The sequence below is a fragment of the Nerophis ophidion genome, linkage group LG27, assembly GCF_033978795.1.
Source record: "Nerophis ophidion isolate RoL-2023_Sa linkage group LG27, RoL_Noph_v1.0, whole genome shotgun sequence".
In the NCBI taxonomy this organism is placed as follows: domain Eukaryota; kingdom Metazoa; phylum Chordata; class Actinopteri; order Syngnathiformes; family Syngnathidae; genus Nerophis; species Nerophis ophidion.
The window spans coordinates 11321131-11344261 of record NC_084637.1 but is presented as its reverse complement, the minus strand read 5'-3'; the positions used below and the strand labels follow the sequence as shown (position 1 = coordinate 11344261).

Sequence of the window (23131 nt, the reverse complement as noted above, 5' to 3'; positions counted from 1 at the left end):
TTGAATTTAATAATAGTTGACCGTTTTAATTCCCCCTTCTCTGGGATTATATTCCCAGTTTTGATCTCGGATCTCTAGTCACTTATAAGAATATTCTATTACGGTTAAATAAACTATGAATAATAAAACACGCCAAACATGTGTCCTTTATCATAGCTACACGTATGACAAAAAACTGCGTGAAAATCAGTGGTATTCAATGAGGCAAAATGAATTAAATACGCTGACAGTTCATTGCTCCTGCCAAATGAATTGCACTGAGTGGAGCGGATCACCACTCCAAGATGGCGGCCCAGCATCTTGTCAGCGACGGTAAGCATTAGCGCTCAATGCTGCGTCTACGGCCGTCGTTTCTCACCACACTTCCGGGTTTCGTTCTAAAGTCGTTGCATGTTTATACAATTTAATACGTTTTGTTTTCTTGTAGACGAGTGAGTTATCAAATGTTTTTCCTTAGTTGTTCTCGCTTGTGTTCCGTCAGTACCCGCGAAGTATACACCCAGCTACGACGAGGACCGTGGAGGACAATTTCAGGACATATAAGTGCTAAAGACGCTAATGTGAATGTGTTCCTAGCAGCGCAGCGCTGTGTTGCTTTGCCTTCAAGACGCCTCTGTCACAGTCATGTGGGTGACTTGTACAAGAACGATGCTGTTCAAAAGTATATTCAGCAACTCATGGAGGAGCAGCAAGTTCTCCAACAGCAGCTGCAACGTGCACACCTGAACGAAGCAGACAGGAAAGTGATGGTGAAGAGACACACACAGCTGCTGCCCTTTGCAAATATCTTCCATAGTGTTGAAAAAGCTCTCAAAGAGCTTGCGGAAGTCCGGGCACTTTTGTCTTGTAAGTAAATGTCCATCCATCCATCCATCTTCTTCCGCTTATCCGAGGTCAGGTCGCGGGGGCCAAGGCTGTCCTTTGTCACCGATTCTGTTCATAACTTTTATGGACAGAATTTCTAGGCGCAGTCAAAGCGTTGTGGGGTTCCGGTTTGGTGGCCGCGGGATTTGGTCTCTGCTTTTTGCAGATGATGTGGTCCTGATGGCTTCATCTGGCCGGGATCTTCAGCTCTCACTGGATCGGTTCGCAGCCGATTGTGAAGCAACCGGAATGAGAATCAGCACCTCCAAGTCCGAGTCCATGGTTCCCTCCCGGAAAACGGTGGAATGCCATCTCCGGGTTGGGGAGGAGACCCTGCCCCAAGTGGAGGAGTTCAAGTACCTAGGAGTCTTGTTCACGAGTGAGGGAAGATTGGATCGTGTGATCAACAAGTGGGACAGTTCGGCGTCTTCAGTAATGCGGACGTTGTACCAATCCGTTGTATTGAAGAAGAATCTCTAAATTTACCGGTCGATCTACGTTCCCATCCTTACCGATGGTCATGAGCTTTGGGTCATGACCGAAAGGATAAGATCACGGGTACAAGCGGCCGAAATGAGTTTCCTCCGCCCGGTGGCCGGGCTCTCCCTTAGAGATAGGGTGAGAAGCTCTGTCCTCCGGGGGGAGCTGAACGTAAAGCCGCTGCTCCTCCACATCGAGAGAAGCCAGATGAGGTGGTTAGGGCATCTGGTCAGGATGCCACCCGAACACCTCCCTAGGGAGGTGCTTAGGGCACGTCCAACCGGTAGGAGGCCACGGGGAAGACCCAGGACACGTTGGGAAGACAATGTCTCCCGGCTGGCCTGGGAACGCCTCGGGATCCCCCGGGAAGAGCTAGACAAAGTGGCTGGGGAGAGTGAAGTCTGGGCTTCCTTGGTTCCCCGCGACCCGACCTCGGATATGCGGAAGAAGATGAATGGCTGGATGGGTCGTGGGGGCGGCAGCCTATGTAGGGAAACCCAGACATCCGGCTCCCTAGCCACTTCGTCCAGCTCTTCCCGGGGGATCCCGAGGCGTTCCCAGGCCAGCCGGGGGACATAGTCTTCCCAACGTGTCCTGGGTCTTCCCCGTGGCCTCCTACCGGTCGGTCGTGCCCGAAACACCTCCTTCGGGAGGCGTCCGGGTGGCATCCTGACCAGATGCCCGAACCACCTCATCTGGCTCTTCTCAATGAGGAGGAGCAGCAGTTTTACTTTGAGCTCTTCCCGGATGGCAGAGCTTCTCACCCTATCTCTAAGGGAGAGGCCGGCCACCCGGCGGAATTTGATTAATTGAAACTGTTATTAGTAGATTGCACAGTTCAGTACATATTCCGTACAATTGACCAGTAAATGGTAACACCCGAATAAGTTTTTCAACTTCTTTAGGTCGGGGTCCACGTTAATCAATTCATTGTACAAATATATACTATCAGCATAATACAGTCATCACACAAGTTAATCATCATAGTATATACATTGAATTATTTACATTATTTACAATCCGGGGGGTGGGATGAGGAGCTTTGGTTGATATCAGTACTTCAGTCATCAACAATTGCATCAGCAGAGAAATAGACATTGAAACAGTTTACTTAGCAGGATAAGTACAGCCAGCAGAGAACATAGTGAGTTCAGATAGCATAAGAACAAGTAAATACATTAGAAATACATTTGATTATTTACATTAGGTTATTTACAATTCGGGGAGATGGGATGTGAATGGAGGAGGGTATTCGTAAAGGGTTGAAGTTGCCAGGACGTGTTGTTTTAGAACAATTTTGAAGGAGGATAGAGATGCACTTACTTTTACATCTGTTGGGAGTGCATTTCCTCATTGATGTGGCATAGAAAGAGAATGAGTTAAGAGTTAAGGAGGAAACTCATTTCGGCCGCTTGTACCTCTGAACTTGTCCTTTCGGTCATAACCCAAAGCTCATGACCATAGGCGAGGATGAGAACCTAGATCGAACGGTAAATTGAGAGCTTTGCCTTCCGGCTCAGCTCCTTTTTCACCGCAACGGATCGATAGAGCATCCGCATTACTGAAGACGCCGCACCAATCCGCCTGTCGATCTCACAATCCACTCTTCTCTCACTCGTGAACAAGACTCCGAGGTACTTGAACTCCTCCACTCGGGGCAGGGTCTCCTCCCCAACCTGGAGATGACGCTCCGCCCTTTTCCGGGCGAGAACCATGGACTCGGACTTGGAGGTGCTGCTTCACATCCCAGTCGCTTCACACTCGGCTGTGAACCGATCCAGTGAGAGCTCCTCACTGGATCTGAGTAAATGTGTTTTTTTTTTATTTTCTGTTTTGGGTATCTAACATTAACCAGCACAAATGCAACTTAAATGGTGGCGATCAGGAGGATAATAGTCTGCTCTCATTCCATCCCAACTCCAGCTGTCCACAAAGATGAAGATGAACAGTTAGTCCAGCTGCTGAAAGAAGAGGATGCTATTATCTCTCATAGGATTTCAACGTTAATAAAAGAGGTAAAAAAATTCTCACGCACATAGATTATCAAAAAATAATTTGTATTTAATGAGTCTTTATTGTCTCTCCAGTTGATGTACACTCTAGTACCGACTGACCCTATGGACCCTAGTAATGTCCTATTAGAGGTGGTGTCTGGGCGAACAACGGGAGGTTTGGGATTTTTTGTCAACTTACAGTGCATCCAGAAAGTATTCACAGCACTAAAGTTTTTCCACATTTTGTTATACCACTGCCTTGTTACAAAATGGAATACATATCTTTATTTCTTAAAATTCGACTGGCAATATAATGATAATGTGGTATTTTTTAATTTTTTTTAGATACACCAATGGTCCAACTGGAAACATCCTCAGTGATGTAACCTAGGATCACAGGGGGTTTCGGGTCTTTCAACAATCAAACCTCCTCCTCTAGGCCAGTGGTTCTCAAATGGGGGTACGCGTACGCCTGGGGGTACTTGAAGGTATGCCAAGGGGTACGTGAGATTTTTAAAAAATATTCTAAAAATAACAAAAATTCAAAAATCCTTTATAAATATATTTATTGAATTATACTTCAAAAAAATATGAATGTAAGATAATAAACTGAGAGAAAAGAAATGCAACAATGCAATATTCAGTGTTGACAGTTACATTTTTTGTGGACATGTTCCATAAATATTGATGTTGAAGATTTTTTTTTTTGTGAAGAAATGTTTAGAATTAAGTTAAGGAATCCAGATGGATCTCTATTACAATCCCCAAAGAGGGCACTTTAAGTTGATGATTACTTCTATGTGTAGAATTCTTTATTTATAATTTAATCACTTGTTTATTTTTCAACACGTTTTCAGTTATTTTTATATATTTTTTTTTAAATAGTTCAAGAAAGACCACTACAAATGAGCAATATTTTGCACTGTTATACAATTTAATAAATCAGAAACTGATGACATAGTGCTGTATTTTACTTATTTATGTCTTTTTTTTCAACCAAAAATGCTTTGCTCTGATTAGGAGGTACTTGAATTAAAAAAATGTTCACAGGGGGTACATCACTGAAAAAAGGTTGAGAACCACTGTCCTAGGCGACCCACCCAGGGTTGATCAGGCCCCAGCCTGTATCCAGGTAGCGCTACTGCCCTACATGCCACGCCTCTCCCCTCCTGGTCCACAGCCACCTTGATGCCACTTCTGCATCAGTGGCTAACTTGATGGCCTTTCACTGGCTGGCCCCTGTGATGCCAAGCATTCTGTAGGCCCTGCAGAGGGATTTTCCCACAAACCCTCGACATCCCACTTCAATGGGTTGGCATATCGCTCGCCAGCCATTTCTCCAACACTCCTCCACAAGCTGAGAGTACTTTGCACTCTTCCTCTCATTGGCCTCCTCCATACGGCCCTCCCAAGGCACTGTGAGCTCCAAGAGGCTTACCTGCCTGGAGGCCATTGAGGTAAGCACAATATCTGGACTTAGTGTTTTGGAAACCACGTCAGGGAACTTCAACTGCTTGCCCAGATCAACTGACAGCTCCCAGTCGCGTGTTGCTGCCAACCTGCCAGAGGAGGTGTTCCGGGCAGCCTGTGTTGACTTCTCCCCAGCTCTGATAAAAGCGGTGCTCTTCACTGGGCGGAGGCTCTTGCTTTGACTATCTCCCCTGCAGATGGAATTGGCTATGCCATCGGCAATGGAAAATTCATAAAAAAAATATCAAGTAAGTTCACAGCATTTGCTCAATACTTTGTTGGTGCACCTTTGGCAGAAATTACAGCATTAAAGGCCTACTGAAATGAGATTTTCTTATTTAAACGGGGATAGCAGGTCCATTCTGTGTCATACTTGATCATTTTGCGATATTACCATATTTTTACTGAAAGGATTTAGTAGAGAACATTCCCGGTAAGGTTTATTCAGGTGTACTGGAGAGGAGGCTTCGCCGGATAGTCGAACCTCGGATTCAGGAGGAACAGTGTGGTTTTCGTCCTGGTCGTGGAACTGTGGACCAGCTCTATACTCTCGGCAGGGTTCTTGAGGGTGCATGGGAGTTTGCCCAACCAGTCTACATGTGCTTTGTGGACTTGGAGAAGGCATTCGACCGTGTCCCTCGGGAAGTCCTGTGGGGAGTGCTCAGAGAGTATGGGGTATCGGAATGTCTTATTGTGGCAGTCCGCTCCCTGTATGATCAGTGTCAGAGCTTGGTCCGCATTGCTGGCAGTAAGTCGGACACGTTTCCAGTGAAGGTTGGACTCCGCCAAGGCTGTCCTTTGTCACCGATTCTGTTCATAACTTTTATGGACAGAATTTCTAGGCGCAGCCAAGGCGTTGAGGGGTTCCGGTTTGGTGGCCACGGGATTAGGTCTCTGCTTTTTGCCGATGATGTAGTCCTGATGGCTTCATCTGGCCGGGATCTTCAGCTCTCACTGGATCGGTTCGCAGCCGAGTGTGAAGCGACCGGAATGAGAATCAGCACCTCCAAGTCCGAGTCCATGGTTCTCGCCCGGAAAAGGGTGGAGTGCCATCTCCGGGTTGGGGAGGAGACCCTGCCCCAAGTGGAGGAGTTCAAGTACCTAGGAGTCTTGTTCACGAGTGGGGGAAGAGTGGATCGTGAGATCGACAGGCGGATCGGTGCGGCGTCTTCAGTAATGCGGACGTTGTATCGATCCGTTGTGGTGAAGAAGGAGCTGAGCCGGAAGGCAAAGCTCTCAATTTACCGGTCGATCTACGTTCCCATCCTCACCTATGGTCATGAGCTTTGGGTCATGACCGAAAGGATAAGATCACGGGTACAAGCGGCCGAAATGAGTTTCCTCCGCCGGGTGGCGGGGCTCTCCCTTAGAGATAGGGTGAGAAGCTCTGCCATCCGGGAGGAGCTCAACGTAAAGCCGCTGCTCCTCCACATCGAGAGGAGCCAGATGAGGTGGTTCGGGCATCTGGTCAGGATGCCACCCGAACGCCTCCCTAGGGATGTGTTTAGGGCACGTCCAGCTGGTAGGAGGCCACGGGGAAGACCCAGGACACGTTGGAAAGACTATGTCTCCCGGCTGGCCTGGGAACGCCTCGGGATCCCCCGGGAAGAGCTAGACGAAGTGGCTGGAGATAGGGAAGTCTGGGCTTCCCTGCTTAGGCTGCTGCCCCCGCGACCCGACCTCGGATAAGCGGAAGATGATGGATGGATGGATGGCATTGACGATAAAGTTCGCAACTTTTGGTTGCTAATAAAAAAGCCCTGCCTTTACCGGAAGTAGCAGACGATGTCTTCACCGGTGTGAGGCGCAAGCTCCGCTGATCTCCGGTAAGAGGCGACTTTTTACCACAATTTTCTCACCGAAACCTGCCGGTTGACAAGTGGTCGGGATCCATGTTCGCTTGACCGCTCTGATCCATAGTAAAGCTTCACCTCCATCAATTTTAAACACTGTGTGTTTGTGTGGCTAAAGGCTGAAGCTTCCCACCTCCATCTTTCTACTTTGACTTCTCCATTATTAATTGAACACATTGCAAAAGATTCAGCAACACAGATGTAAAAAATACTGTGTAATTGCGCGATGAAAAGAGATTACTTTTAACCGCAAGTGGTGCTGGCTAATATGTCCCCTCCAACTTATAACGTCACAAATATGCGTCATCATTCCGCAACGTTTTCAACAGGAAACTCTGCGGGACATTTAAAATTGTAATTTAGTAAACTAAACCGGCCGTATTGGCATGTGTTGCAATGTTAATATTTCATCATTGATATATAAACTATCAGACTGCGTGGTCGGTAGTAGTGGATTTCAGTAGGCCTTTTAAGTATTTTTGAAGATGATGCCGCAAGCTTGGCACACCTCTCATAGGGCAGTTTTGCACATTCCTCTTTGCAAAACCTCTCAAGCTCTATCAGGTTGTATGGGCAGCGTTGTTTTTTGTCCAGAATGTCTCTGTACATTGTTGCATTCGTCTTTCCTTCTATCCTGGCTGACTGGTCCCCCAGTTCCTGCCGCTCAACAACATCCACACAGCATGATGCTGCCACCACCATGCTTCCCTGTACAGATGGTATTACCATGGTGATGAGCGGTGCCTGGTTTCATCAAAATATGAAGCTAAAGTTAAATTTTTGTCTCTGAGATTTTGTTTCGCATGGTCTGACAGTCTTTCAGGTGCATTTTGGAGAACGTAATACTAAGAAATGGTTTTCGTCTCTCCACTCCACCATGCAGGCCTTATTGGTAGTTTGCTGCAGAGACGCTTGTTTTTCTGGTCCTCTCTGTAGCTCAGACAAGAGGAATCATCGAGTTCTTGCTCACCTCCCTGACTAGACTAAGATGAATGCAGCAATGTACAGACACATCCTGAATGAAATGCAAAACTTCCCATCCAACCTGATGGAGCTTGAGAGGTGCTGCCCAAAGATAGTCAAGCTTGTGGCATCGTATTCAAAAATACTCCAGGCTGTAATTGCTTCCAAAGGTGCATCAACAAAGTATTGAGCAAAGATTGTGAATACTTATGTACAATTGAATTTTTATTTGTGTTTTAATACATTTGCACATTTTATAGAAAAAAACCTTATCACTTTGTAAATGTGGGATATTGTGTGTATAATTTTGAAGACTAAAATCAATTTATTCAGTTTTGGATGAAGGCTGTAACTTAACAAAATGTGGAAAAATAAAGCATTGTGAATACTTTCAAGATGCACTTATTTTTAAAACGCTTATAATAATAGAGATTGATTTTGACTTGAATATTTCTTTTTGTCCTAGGTGATATATGTCAGCAATTCACCCGAGAAATGTTTGACATGTATCAGGGTTTTGCTGCTTACAAGAGATGGGATTTTGAGATGTTGAACTACACACCTGCTGAGTATGGTATGTTTGATGTGTTACGCATTTTACCTGTTAAGATTCGAGATCAACCGATTATCGGCGCCCATATTTGACATTTTGAAATATAGCAGTATCAACCTTTTTTCAAATCTGTATTAGCTTTTTTTCTGCAAAATTACATTAGCAGATACAATATGCACAAATATGATTTAAATAGTAAAGTAGATCACCATGTGCTGAAACAGCAGCCATTTACCCCTGCATGAGAAAATGCCATTTTTGTTGGGAGCCCTTTTTTAAAAAAAAAGTCATTTAAGAATCAAAATTACACCATCAATAATTCACCCCAAATATCTCTTGATTTCTGACAGGGCGTTTATTTGAGTTATTGTGAGAATTTTTCCCTGATCTTCTCAGCTGCGTTCACCACAGCCATACCCCTCCTTCTCTCCTTGCAGTCCTGATTGTCTAAAGTACAGATTATTTTTTGCTGGGAAATCCTGTTATTGTCCTTCTTTCCCGATGTCTTCCCGGTAGGGCTGGGCGATATGGCCTTTTTTTAATATCTCGATATTTTCAGACCATGTCACGATACACGATATATATCTCGATAATTTGTCTTAGCCTTGAATGAACACTTGATGCATGTAATCACACCAGTATGATGATTCTATGTGTCTACATTAAAACATTCTTCTTCATACTTTGTCTTATAATTATATATTTTTTTAAACAATAAATCCTTGTTCAGCTTTATACTGACGTATACTCGTAATTTTTATCTAACTTTCACTGCAAACGAATATCGGCTCCAAATAACGGTTATCAGCTTTCTTGACTACAAAAAATCGGCGTCTGCCCTGGAAAAACACATGTATTGATCTCTGGTTAAGACTTTTCAACTTTGTTTTGTGTGCTTGTTAGGTGGTTTACATCACGCGGCTGTGCTGATATCCGGGGAGAATGTGTACAGACATCTGAAGCACGAAGGGGGAACACACCGGGTGCAGAGGATCCCTGAAGTAGGCCTTTCGTCCAGGATGCAGCGCATCCACACTGGAACCATGACTGTAATCATCCTGCCTCAGTCTGTTGAGGTACAGTTAAACTTTGGTCTCTGTATGCCCCACTTTTCGCCAAGTACATTTTTGACCAAGTGTTTTGCCAAAATGTTCTCTTTGTATATCTACTCGGTTATTATACGTAACAAACAAGTAGTCCATTTGCTCGCGTATAATTCAACAGAATATAGTGCCCACAGAAAGAATCACACACACTTGTCACTTAGTCTTATTTTTTGTACTGTAAAATAACCTTCCACAAGGCCAAAGAATGTTACCAGCACTTTGATCAGCACTCTCCTCCCTCTCTGCTCATTGCCATCTTCACCCCAAAAAATATTCAATAAAGATATGCAATGTAAATGTTCACTCATCCATTTCATATGTATTTCACAATGTTTTTTTGCATGTAAAACTATAATTATTTTCTATGTAATGTATTTTGTGTTAATATTTTTGGGTTAATTGGATTTGCATTATTTCTAATGGCTCGTGTGTCAAAGCCGCCACATTGTTTTACGTGACCCGGAAAAGCTTGGAAATAATGTGCACCAGTAAAGCACTTTATCTTTCTTGCTATATTTAGCTAGTTATTTGCAGTTTTTTCCTAACCTGCATCCAGTACAATTGCAATGTAATACATCACATATTTCCAGTTGTTTCATCACAGCACGTTCGAAAAGGAGTAAAGGAAAGAGATCTTATTTAACCCTACCTCTTTTCGTATCATAGCAATTATATCCCATTTCTTTGTTCTCTGTTTGTAACAGAACAGTGAATAAATAAATAAATTAAATATACCAGTAAGTAAACAATCATTACATACATAGTACATATTAGACACATAAACAAATACACAATAATAAAAGTTCTCATAAATCAATAGTTAAGTAATTTATGGTTCACCTAGGAGATTAATGAGATTATTTAAATTTCTAAAGAAAATAAGGTTCAAAATGTTCATCTTTGTATTTTGTGAACACTTGTAGTTTGAACAGTTTCTTAAACTAAATCATATTAGTGCTTTGTTTAATTTCCTTGCTTAATCCATTCACTAATTTAATTCCACATGGTGATATGATAAAGTCCTAGGTGTTGTACGTGCATACATGTGTTTTAAATGAAATTGTCCTCTCAGGTTATATTTCTTCTCTTTTGTTTACAATAATTGTTGTACATTATTAGATAGCAGGATATATTTTTCTTTGTCTATAATTTTATTGTTTGCAGATGCACAAAGTCGTTCAAATTCAATATTTTTGATTCAAAGAAATAAATTGTTTGGTATGTTCTGTATATCCAACATTATGTATTATTCTTATTGGTCTTTTTTGTAACACCATTAGTGAATTAAGCGCACATTTGTAGTTATTTCCCCATATTTCTACACAATAACTCAGACATGATAACACTAGCTAGCAGTGTTTTGTAAATGTATTTGTTCTTTCAATTCTGACAGAAAAAAAATGCATGTATGGCATGCAATTGCATGTCTTTAACATTAACTGATCATTCAACAAACCTTATATTCACAGATTTTTTGATTAAATAAAAATATATACTTATATATCTGCTTATCACCTTGACCTATGATTTCAAGGCAAGTTATCGATCAATTTGAACATAAAAAAATACAACATTTTAATGCAAATGCATAGGCAATTGTGCAATAATATCATGAGGCGTTAAAATCAATTAAATAACAACGCGACAAAGATGGATAGACATTAAGACGACAAAAGGTATCGCTGTCAAAAATCCAAACTTTGTATAAATATTTGGACAAATTGGGGCTTATGAGTAGGCAGCTGCTCTCACATTCGCATATTTTCTGTAACATCCAGAAAAAAATTATGTCAGCCAGCTTGAAGATGGCATGTATGGCATGCAATTGCATGTCTTTAATATTTTTTGATCATGCAACAAACATTGACATGTTTTTATTAAATAAAAATAAATGCTTAAACATTTGCTTATCACACTGACTTATGATTTCAAAGCAAGTTACCCATAAATTTGTATGTAAAAAAAAATACAACAATCAAATGCGTAGGCAATTATTTAATAATATGAGGCGACAATACATTAAAATCAATCAAATAACGTGACAGAAGTAGACGGACATGAAGACAGAAAATATATCGCTGCCGGGGGAAGAGATTTTTTTTTTTTGTCATGAAAAAGGGAGGTTTGTTGGGTTGGTGCACTAATTGTAAGTGTATATTGTGTTTTTTATGTTGATTTAATGAAAAAAATATATATATATCTTCTGCGGCCCGGTAGTTGGGGACCACTGTATTATATGATCAAATGCATATGCAATTGTGTAATGAGATGACTATACATGAAAATTAATATACCGGTATACAGTATGCACTGCTACAAGCGGCCCTCTGAGGGCAGCCATAACTGCATTGTTGCCCTGAATGAACACTTGTGTAATACAACTATCTTATGGAAAAATGTATTTGTACGATTCTGTGTTTGTCCGATTTTTCCCAACAGGTTACTAACAAAATTTGAGGTGCCGATGTTTTATACCTCCAGTCATGATAATGCAAATTTTTAAACATTTAAAAAAATAAAAATAAAAAGTATATTTTTTTTCACATAACGACTTAACATTTTTTCATCCATAAGTTAATTCATATTTTGTATTGCCTCCTTTGCAGCTTGCAAATACGTAATCTATAAGATAAAAATGCATGAGGATATTTTTTTTTTGTAAAATAATTTAATTCGCAGATAAAATTATATTTTAGCATTAAACTACCATTTTAGTTGAGCAGCTTAAATAAACAATAGTAATAATAATTATTAAAGCTGTCAACACATGGAGGCTATGCTATTATTCTTTTCAGGCTGGCCTTAAACTTACTGTATTGTTTTGATGTGGGTCGTCATTATTTTTGGAATAAGCTGTGTGCCGAGCAAAAATAAATTGCGTTTCAGACACCTCAGACACCCTTGATTGACATAGATTTGACTTGAAGCGTATGTGATCTTAGGTGGACATCAACATCGGTGCTAAGGAGCTGCGTGTTGACACATTCAGATCTAGTGGTGCCGGGGGTCAAAGTGTCAACACAACGAACAGCGCGGTGCGTATTGTTCACATTCCCACAGGTAAGACATTAAAGTACAGTAGCTGCTCGACCCTAATACTCTGGTGTTTTAATGTCAGCGTTTTCCTCAGGTATTACAGCAGAATGTCAACAAACCCGCTCTCAACTGAAAAACAGAGAAACCGCCCTGCGCGTGCTGAAGGCCCGCCTATATCAAAGGATAATGGGTAAAGAAACCGAGCAGAGGCATTTAGCTCGTAAGAAGCAGGTAAGTTGCCTTCTATAAAAATATCTTATTTCTAAGGAAGATGGCATCTTTTTACTCTACCCACGTCTCTTGACACCAGGTGGGCATGCGCTCACAGTCAGAGAGGATTCGCACGTACAACTTCAGCCAGGATCGCATCACAGACCATCGGACTGGCTATGTTAGCAGAGATATAAAAGTTAGGACCTCAAATAAACTCTAATATCATAGTAATTATATGTAATGTCACATATTGTGTTTTTCAATCCATAACAGGAGTTTATGCGAGGAGGGGAAGCTCTCGATGATCTCATCACTGATGTACTCGAACACATGGAATTGGGGGCTCTGTTAGACCTGGTGGAGAATGGTGGCAACAACCTGTCAAGGTCTGCAGATTGACAAGCTTCAAAAGTCCCTTTGTAAAGTATTTATTGCTAAACTGCAGCAGGAGATTTTATGTAAATATGTTTTGTATGGCTTGTTCAGCTTTAGCATTTATTTCAAGCTTTTTGTCACATTATAGTCTCTGTGATGCTGGTCATTTATTCCTCAAAAGACAAAATAATAAATCATGAATCAAAAACACTTTTCATAAAGTTTATCTTGCTAAAAAAAAAAACAGATTTGGATATTATTTAACATCATTTGTTTAAGGAGCTTAAGAAGTTTTATGTAAAAAAAAACAAAAAAAAAAAACATTGTACATTAAAAAAAAACAAAAAAAAGAAATCTGGTTGATTGATAGTATTTCATTGTTTGCATTTGCTCAGCAAAAGGGAACATAACTGTCCCAAAAAATGCAAGTGCAATTTCGGAATTCCAGATATTGACATTTTCACTCAGTCATCATTGTCCCTCTGTCGGAAGCGTCTGGATTTGCCGTTCTGTGTCTTGCTTTTCTTGAATGAGGCAGGTCCGCTTTCCACTCCGAGTGAGGTGATGATGCGCTCCATGAACTTAGGCTTCGGTTCCGGTGGTAACTCAATTGGTGCAACTTCTGCCTCTACCCTTGCTATGGGCAGCTGTAAGTCCACACTGGCGCTGTGGAGGAAAGGGAACACAACTGAGCTACTCAATGCATCATCATAAAGATCTTTTTTGTGCTCACTTACTATGGATCCTTCTCCTCCTTTATCTGCTCCCAAGCCCCATAAGGGTTGAATGCTTTTGGCCTCCTGGCTTTCACCTCCTCTTTTTGTGTTATCACTTCAGGTTCAACATTTGTACTTTGGACCCCCTCTTTCTCCTCCTCAACTTGAGGCATTTTGCTGCTGGTCCTATCTTCTTCCTTTTCTAAAGGTTCATCCTCTGATTTTCTTTTCTGGAATAGAAAATAGGGATGTTTCAGTAAAACAGTAAGGCAAAACACTCTTCTGAATTCCTCTTACCATTGAGGAATTGTTTGGGTCTTCTGCTTCCTGAGACAACTGCGCAACATCAGAACCCTTGTCTCCACCTGTTGACTCCTCCTGAGATGTTGACTTTTCCTGATGCTTTTCCACCGTGCTGGATGCTGTGCTGGATTCAGGAGCCTCACTTGAGGGCAATTTCTCTGGCTTCTCCCATCTGGACTCTTGAGAGGTAAGACAAACACGGTTTTAGATGATGTTGGCCATGCATATTCTTATTTATTCAGTTCACTGAATCCTCCGAGCATTTAATGAAACCCAACTGGACTGTTCAAGTTGTGTTAAAATACATTTCGCTCAAAGATTAGCTAGGATCAATCAAACTTTGTTTTTTTTCTTTTGTAAACAAAGCAGGAACACTTACGTGGAACGATATATGAAGTCTTTATTGCTCAAACGACAATTGCCATCCTCTCACATTGCTCAGACTTAATTATAATGAATTAAAACAGTATAGAAATTGGTCAATGAGCTGAGTTTGTACTTTTACTGCAATTTTGTGCCTACTTTTAAGTCTGTGTGGTATAAAACAAGTACAACATCAACATAGCATTAGTTTACCAATTTTTGTTGAAATCCAGCACTTTTTGAGGTCACCAGGAGCACTTAACACATTGATAACATATTCATAAAACTACAATTTGATTTAGTTATTTTAGTCTCGAAACATTGCAACTTTTGCATAAATTTTCTGAAAAAGCTACCGCGAATCACAAGAGGGACTGTTTAGGTAGAGACATAGAGAGGCTATACTTGTTGGTTCCTGCAGCATCCTCTCAGAATAGGGCTTTCTTTTCTAGTCTTTGAGCATGAACTAATACAACCTTTTCGTAAAACGGTGAAACGTCTTCAAAGACAGCCTAAACCGTCCAGTTGCGGTCGATACAATGCCTTGAAAAGATTTGAAGGCCTACTGAAACCCACTACTACCGACCACGCAGTCTGATAGTTTATATATCAATGATGCAACACATGCCAATACGGCCGGTTTAGTTTACTAAATTGCAATTTTAAATTTCCCGCAAAGTACCCTGTTGAAAACGTCGCAGAATGATGATGCGTGCGCGTGATGTCACTGGTTGTAGCGGACATTTTTACCAGCCCGATCCAAGCTATAAGTAGTCTGCTTTAATCGCATAATTACACAGTATTCTGGACATCTGTGTTGCTGAATCTTTTGCAATTTGTTCAAATAATAATGGAGAAGTCAAAGAAGAAAGATGTAGCTGGGAAGCGGTGTATTGCAGCTGCCTTTAGCAACACAAACACAGCCGGTGTTTCCTTGTTTACATTCCTAAAGGTGAAGCTTTACTATGGAACAGAGCGGTCAAACGAACATGGTTCCCGACCCCATGTCAACCGGCAGGTTTCGGTGAGAAAATTGTGGTAATAAGTCAGCTCTTACCGTAGACGTGAGTGGAGCTTGCGTCCTCCTGCAGCTGCGGCCTCTCTTACCTCCTCCCACCGGAGACACTGGCGGTCACCACACCCGTGGCCACACCTCTCCGACTTTCAGGTACCAAATAATCTCACTAAAACACTAGTAACACAATAAGCAGATAAGGGATTTTCCAGAATTATCCTAGTAAATGTGTCTAATAACATCTGAATCGCTCCCACTGCCCTCGCCTTTTTTTTTTTTTTTCTAGTCCTTCACTTTCACTATCCTCATCCACAAATCTTTCATCCTCGCTCAAATTAATGGGGATATCGTCGCTTTCTCGGTCCGAATTGATCTCGCTGCTGGTGGCTATGATTGTAAACAATGTGAGGAGCTCTACAACCCGTGACGTCACGCGCACATTGTCTGCTACTTCCGGTACAGGCAAGGCTTTTTTATTAGCGACCAAAAGTTGCAAACTTTATCGTCGATGTTCTCTACTAAATCCTTTTAGCAAAAATATGGCAATATCGCGAAATGATCAAGTATGACACATAGAATGGACCTGCTATCCCCGTTTGAATAAGAAAATTTCATTTCAGTAGGCCTTTAAGATGATCTGTGATAGCAAAATACATAACAGTAATATTAGGAATCACCTCCTGTGTGAGTGTTGTACCAATATGTATATCCTTCGGGACTGACACCTTCCATCCAGAGACTGCCGGAAGCTACCTAAGAACATAAAAACCTAATTTAGATACAATTTCATTATTAAAAGAACAAACACAATCAATTCAACATGAATACCTTATTCTGTTCGGGTTGCACAACGTCTGAGCAACTTTGAGAGCCTTCAGGTGTGGTCCATCGTGACTCTGCAACAGAATATAGCCAAGTAAATGGATCTGACACTTTTGGTTTCCGTAATAGTAATACCCTACTTAATAAAAAAGTATTTATCTGGTTATCCTCACCTCCAGTGATTGTGTTGAAATAGTATGTGGTTCCATCATCTGCATGTCCTTCAACCCATGCCTGTGTTACATTTGGCTGACTTGATTTTGCTTTTTTCTTCGAAGGTATCCTGGAATGTGGTGCTGGCTCACACAGTACCACAGGTGGTGCTTTAGGTTTTAACAATTTTGTGGTTTGGACATCGTATCCTGACACAAAAAAAGATCACAATAAGGAAGCTTGTTTTTAAAAAATATATAGTATTACACATTTACTTGATTCCATTTCCATCCTCTTCAAGTCTTCTTGATATGCCCTCTCCGCAGCCTCTTCCATTGCTGCAAACTGTTTAGACGCACGCTGATCCTGCTTGGCTTTTTGGACACTCTTCTTTTTAATCTGCAGAGAGAGATAAATGATGTGACGAATGACAACTTCGGGTAACCAATCAGTAGACAGCTATGAAGTCAAACTCTTCAGTCTGGTCTTTATCACTCATGCCAGTCCTAGGACCCATGCCAAGACACACATTTTTTTTTAGCTGATATTATTCCGCACACCATCAAAACACATGACACAGATGAATATAGTACCTCACTAATTTTGGCTGCCACATTTTCTTTGTGATTCTTCCCTCTTTCGTGGAATTCTATGCTCTAGAATTAAAACAAAACAAGAAGTCATGAACATTACAGTCGGCAAAACACTGTGCAAATGTTGGCTTACTCACTGGCTTATTGTCCGCGATCCAACATTTGCAATATTGGCAAAATTTCCTCGGTTGTGACTTCCAGTAGTCCGCCCTGAAAATAATAATTCAGTTTTAGATGGATGTTTGGCAGCTAATGAGGCTAACTGTCCAAATTCATTCTTCCTAAACTCCAATACGTGACCAATATGTCTTTGTAACTGTAAATATTGCGCATTCAAAGGTTATTACTTACATTTATAGTCTTTGGGTTTGATTGTGAGGTAAATAAGAGTTAAAACTAAGAAATGGAGGCAGCGGCTGTCCACATTCAGGAATAACACGGGCCATTAATGATGACGTCATAATCCATAACGTTTGCTTGTAGTTTATTGGATCTTCCAAAACACACTACGGCTTCCTGTTGTGTTCATGATACGGAGAGCGATTTCCAAATAAAGTTAAACGCGAAAGTCAACATGAGTGTGTCAATAACACCAAAACTAAAATGGATATTTGTCACAACCTTCTTAAGTCAAAACCCGTAAGTGGGTAAAACACTGCATATGTCCCATATGGTCTAGCGGTTAGGATTCCTGGTTTTCACCCAGGCGGCCCGGGTTCGACTCCCGGTATGGGAACTACTCTTTTTTTTCATTGGGAAAAAGTACTGACTAATTGTCTGTAATTGGACTTTTCGGTATATCCACAAAATATTAGGTCCCAAGTACCACCAAGTGCTAACCAACAAATGAGCAAAGACTAAATTTGGTCTTAACTCTTGGAATAAACTAGTAACATAAATGAAGCATTACGAATAAAATTCTGGACCATTTATTAAAAAGACTTACACTTACTCAGTGGCCTAGAGCAGTGGTTCTCAAATGGGGTACGCGTACCCCTGGGGTTACTTGAAGGTATGGCAAGGGGTACGTGAGATTTTTTTTTAAATATTCTAAGAATAGCAACAATTCAAAAATCCTTTATAAATATATTTTTTGAATAATACTCCAACAATATATGAATGTAAGTTAATAAACTGTGAAAAGAAATGCAAAAATGCAATATTTAGAGATACTTTACAATGTCAAAGAGCGCAGATTAAATCCATGGACACGGCACATTTGTACTTGGGGGCGTCCAGCTGCTATAAATAATCTCCTTTTTTTTTTTTTTTTATGTTTATTTATAAATTTCAACAATTACAAAGAGTAAGTCAAAGAAAAATATAAAACATTATAAAACATTATGAAAACAGTACAAAACAGCGTCAGGGGTTGTAAATTCAAAATAACAAAAATAGAATACCAATATATATATATATATATATATATATATATATATATATAATAAACAAAGTGCAAAGCTATAGGCTCATTCAGATCCATTAAATAACTTAAATTTGGAACACAGCATCATCGTTTTCACAGCTTTTTTGTTGTAGAGGTAGAGAGCGTCTTTTTTAAAGACACAAAAGATAGGACGGGTATTGAGAAACTTACATTTATGAATATAAAACCTAGCCAATAGAATAATGAGGTTGCAAAGGTAGAATTCCTTTTCAAATTTTCCCTCATACAGTGTAAACCAAAATGTCACATCTTTAAAACAAAGCATACATTTGTCATATATATATATATATATATATATATATATATATATATATATGTGGCCCTGCGATGAGGTGGCGACTTGTCCAGGGTGTACCCCGCCTTCCGCCCCATTGTAGCTGAGATAGGCGCCAGCGCCCCCCGCGACCCCGAAAGGGAATAAGCGGTAGAGAATGGATGGATGGATATATATGGCCCTGCGATGAGGTGGCGACTTGTCCAGGGTGTACCCCACCTTCCGCCCGATTGTAGCTGAGATAGGCGCCAGCGCCCCCCGCGACCCCGAAAGGGAATAAGCGGTAGAGAATGGATGGATGGATATATATATATATATATATATATATATATATATATGTATGTATATATATATATATATATATATATATATATGTGTGTATATATGTGTATATATATATATATATATATATATATATATATATATATATATCACATCTTTAAAACAAAGTACACATTTGTCATGAAGTAAATGTACTTTTTTTTTTTTTTTAAAGGTTTATTTATAAATTTCAACAATTACAAACAGTAAGTCAAACAACAATATAAAACATTATAAAACTTTATGAAAACAGCACAAAACAGCGCCAGGGGGTTGTAAGTTCAAAATGATAAAAATAGAATACAAAAATATATATATATATAATAAACAAAATGCAAAGCCGTAGGCTTATTCAGATTCATCAAACAACTTAAATTTGGAACACAGCATCATCGTTTTCACAGCTTTTTTTTTTTGTTAGAGGTAGAGAGCGTTTTAATGTAAAGTTTCAGATCTTTTTTAAAGGCACAAAAGATAGGACGGGTATTAAGAAACTTACATTTATGAATACAAAACTTAGCCAATAAAATAATGAGGTTGCAAAGGTACAATTCCTTTTCAAATTTTTGTTCATACAGTGTAAAACCAAAAATCACATCTTTAAAGTAAAGCACAAATTTGTCATAAATATTGTCCAGGATGAAGCGACAGATTCCCTGCCATAGTGATCGAGTGTTTTCACAAGTCCAAAACAAGTGGTTGACAGTCTCTGGGTGCATGTTACAAAAGGTGCACGTAACATCAATGTCCTTTTTGTATCTAACCATCACAGTCTTTACAGGGTAATAGCGATGGATGATTTTAAATGATATCTCTTTGACTTTGTTGGTAAGTAAATACCTGTTAGGAAGGGACCACGTTTTGATCCAACAGATGTCATTTACAACATTATTCCATAAGGAAATGACATAGGAGACAGAAACACAATCATTTTGGAATAAGCTGCGGATTTTTCTGTTATTTTTTTGATCAAAGCAAAGTTTCCCCACAGGAGTGTCAAGTGGATCATTCACAATTTTTACAGCAGAAAGAGGAGGTGTGTAAGCCCTGTACAACATAATAACACCTGTTGGGATGGCATCAAATACAATAGCAAATTGTTTGGGAGTCACAGGTATCTTAAATTGGTTGAGAAATTCTTGGTAATTAAAAAGTTGACCTTGCTTATTGAAAAGCTGACTCACTAAAATAATGTTATTGTTAAACCAATTGTTGAGGAAAAGAGATTTCCTTTTGTAACATATGTCTTTATTGTTCCAGATGAAATATTTGGTAGGTGAAAAATTGTGCTTGTATACAAGAGACCATGCTAGAAGGGCTTGTTTGTGGAAGTTTGAGAGCGCAACAGGAATCCTATCAATGTTATAATTACACAATAGCAAAAATTTTAGGCCTCCAAGGTTAGAGAATACATGATGAGAAATAAAGTTCCAAATTGAGGTAGGGTCTTTCAAGTAGTGTCTTATCCAATTAATTTTAAAGGTGTTGTTTAGTGTAGTGAAGTCAAGAAAGTTTAGACCACCCTGATTGTAATTGTTCATTATAACAGATTTCTTAATATAATGAATTTTGTTTTTCCAAATAAAGTCAACCAGTATTTTGTCAATAGTTTTACATATTTTTTGGTTAACATCTAAAGAAATAGCTGCATACGTAAGCCTGGAGATACCTTCTGCTTTGGAAAGTAAGGTTCTGCCTTTTAAGGATAAATCTCTCTGTAGCCATTGGTTAAATCTTTTCTTAGTTTTTTCTACAACTGGGGATAGGTTGATTGGCAACACTAAAAATTGGCCCTAGTGTGTGAATGTGAGTGTGAATGTTGTCTGTCTATATGTGTTGGCCCTGCGATGAGGTGGCGACTTGTCCAGGGTGTACCCTGCCTTCCGCCCGATTGTAGCTGAGATAGGCGCCAGCGCCCCCCGCGACCCCGAAAGGGAATAAGCGGTAGAAAATGGATGGATGGATGGATGGATTGAAGTACAATGCCGATCTAGAGTTTTGATTTTTAGTGATATGTATTCCTAGGTAATTAATACTATCCTTAACTGGAATTTGAGATACAGACATAATTTCACATCTCTTCACAGCCATTAGTTCACATTTATTCACATTTAGACGGAGACCAGAAGCCAAGGAAAAAACATGAATCATATCCAAGGCTAGGGGAATTTGAGAAGAGTCTTTCAAAAAGAGTGTTGTGTCGTCAGCCAGTTGGCTGATAATTATTTCTCTGTCTAATACAGAAATCCCCTTTAAATGACTAGTTTTTATATGAACTGATAACAGTTGGGTGGCTAACAGAAATAAATATGGAGAAATAGGACAACCTTGCCGTATCCCACGTTTTAACTCGAATCTTGGAGATGTACCAGATTTGAGCTTTATAGAACTATTACCATTGCAGTACAAAGTCTTAATTGTTTTGCGGAAAAAAAATGCCAAAGCCAAATTTTTTTCAAGTGTCCTGAATATAAATTCATGTTCGATCGAGTCAAAAGCTTTGTAAAAGTCCAGGAAAAGAAGGAAGCCTTCATCATTAATGACCTCTGGGTAATCCAGAATGTCAAGTACAAGCCTGATATTATTAGATATGTGTCTTCCTCCCATAAAACCTGACTGTGTCTCATCAATTATGTCATCCAGAACCAATTTTAAACGTTTAGCAAAAATAATAGCTACAATTTTATAGTCATTGTTTAGAAGACTAATTGGACGCCAATTATCAGTGATTAGTAAATCTTTGTTTGGCTTGGGTGTAAGGGTAATAAGGCCCTGTGTTAAAGTTGGAGGAAGGGCACCTGTATCAATATTTTCACAAAATACTTCTAGTAAGAAAGGAGCTAGCTCTTCTGAAAATATTTTATAGAATTCAGATGTAATACCATCTACTCCAGGAGATTTGTTATTTTTTAAACTATTAATTGATTCCACTACTTCCTTGAGACAGATTGGACGGTCACAGAATACTTGGTCAGCTGTGCTGATTGATTTAGTTTCAGTTAAGGTATCCATAAACTTAACAGCATCACTTTCAGAGTATTGACTATTGTATAATGTTTTGTAAAATTGAGAACAAAAATTTGCAATCTGTTTTGCGTCATTGCAAACCACATCATTTATTTTCAATTGATCAATGGTGTTATTTTGAGCCTCCGATTTTTCTAAACGAAAGAAATACGCAGAGTTTTGTTCACCTTCCTCCAGCCATTGTTTTATAGATCTTACAAAAGCTCCTTCTGCTTTTGATTGATACATTTTGTCTAATTTATTTTGGTTTTCTAAGAGACTTTCTTTTTCTTCTGCTGACATATTATCTGGACATATAGAGGATAATGCAGTAATGATGGAAATCACATTTTCCTCCTCAGAACGCTTATTCTTAGCTAGATTGCTGCAATATTTTCTAATAAATTTACCTACCTCATATTTAAGGAGTTCCCAATTAGTACAATAATTATTTTGGGTTTTGGCTTTATTAAGAAAAAATGTTATTAGATCTTTAATCCTAATTTTAACTGCTTCATGACATAAAACTGAACTGTTGAGTTTCCAGTATGAGCTTTTTGAAGGATTGTGAGAGGGATGTAAAGAGATGTGAATCTGAATAGCCCTATGATCAGTCAAAGGAGTGGAGAGAATTTGAACAGTAACACAGTTTTGAAGTGATTTAGAAATTAACCACATGTCTATTCTAGACTTTCTTGAGCCTGATTTATTGGACCAGGTAAAGGAGGTCTTATTCTGATTTTTATATCTCCAGGCATCAATTAAATCAAACCTTTGCATTAATAACTTCAGATTTGAGCTGACACTAGTTTGAGAGCCTGGTGGCCATCTATCAAGTGAATTGTCAATGACAGTATTGAAGTCACCTCCGACAAGTATATAAGCATTTGGAAATTTGGCAAGCCAGTGTAAAATCTTATTTTGCACTTCATTGAATAAAATAGTATTGTCAGGCACAGAGTTATATCCATAAATGTTAGCAACTATAAAGTTTGTTTTCTGAATCTCAAAAACCTGACAAATATAATGGCCATTTTTATCATGATCACTATGATGCAATAAGACTCCTGTAATTTTGTTTTTGAATGTGCCAACTCCTCCAGAACGCTGTGATGCATGAGAGCAATATATCTCATTACCCCATTTAGATCTCCAACATTTTACATCATCATTAATACTGTGTGTTGAAGTAAATATACTTTTTTTTTTTT

At 39.6% G+C, this 23131-nt stretch overlaps 2 protein-coding genes and 1 non-coding gene across 5 annotated transcripts; 2 read left to right on the top strand and 1 right to left on the bottom strand.

The window, feature by feature from the left end:
• Positions 1–253: 253 nt before the first annotated feature.
• mtrf1 (mitochondrial translational release factor 1) lies at positions 254–13117 on the top strand. 3 transcript variants are annotated; one of them, XM_061890048.1, is made up of 9 exons: positions 254–312; positions 3268–3359; positions 3432–3513; positions 8091–8198; positions 9081–9253; positions 12226–12343; positions 12414–12550; positions 12630–12728; positions 12806–13117. In XM_061890048.1, exons 1-9 carry the CDS (start codon positions 285–287, stop codon positions 12929–12931), a joined length of 963 nt encoding a protein of 320 aa, XP_061746032.1. In that variant the 5' UTR covers positions 254–284; the 3' UTR covers positions 12932–13117. The 3 variants fall into 3 exon arrangements, with proteins under 3 accessions (XP_061746032.1, XP_061746031.1, XP_061746033.1); XM_061890047.1 differs by lacking the exon at positions 254–312 and adding an exon at positions 331–846; XM_061890049.1 differs by lacking the exon at positions 254–312 and adding an exon at positions 626–749.
• On the bottom strand, positions 12945–17414 carry wbp4 (WW domain binding protein 4). The gene is made up of 10 exons (XM_061890050.1): positions 17224–17414; positions 17010–17082; positions 16873–16935; positions 16555–16678; positions 16300–16488; positions 16133–16200; positions 15982–16057; positions 13921–14105; positions 13645–13853; positions 12945–13573 (listed from the first exon to the last, which is right to left on the bottom strand). Coding segments are annotated over exons 1-10 (1191 nt in total). The 5' UTR covers positions 17226–17414; the 3' UTR covers positions 12945–13371.
• A 122-nt stretch (positions 17415–17536) lies between these two features.
• Positions 17537–17608, top strand: trnae-uuc (transfer RNA glutamic acid (anticodon UUC)). Its single transcript has one exon. It is a non-coding gene; the product is annotated as a tRNA-Glu (tRNA).
• The last annotated feature ends 5523 nt before the right edge of the window (positions 17609–23131 follow it).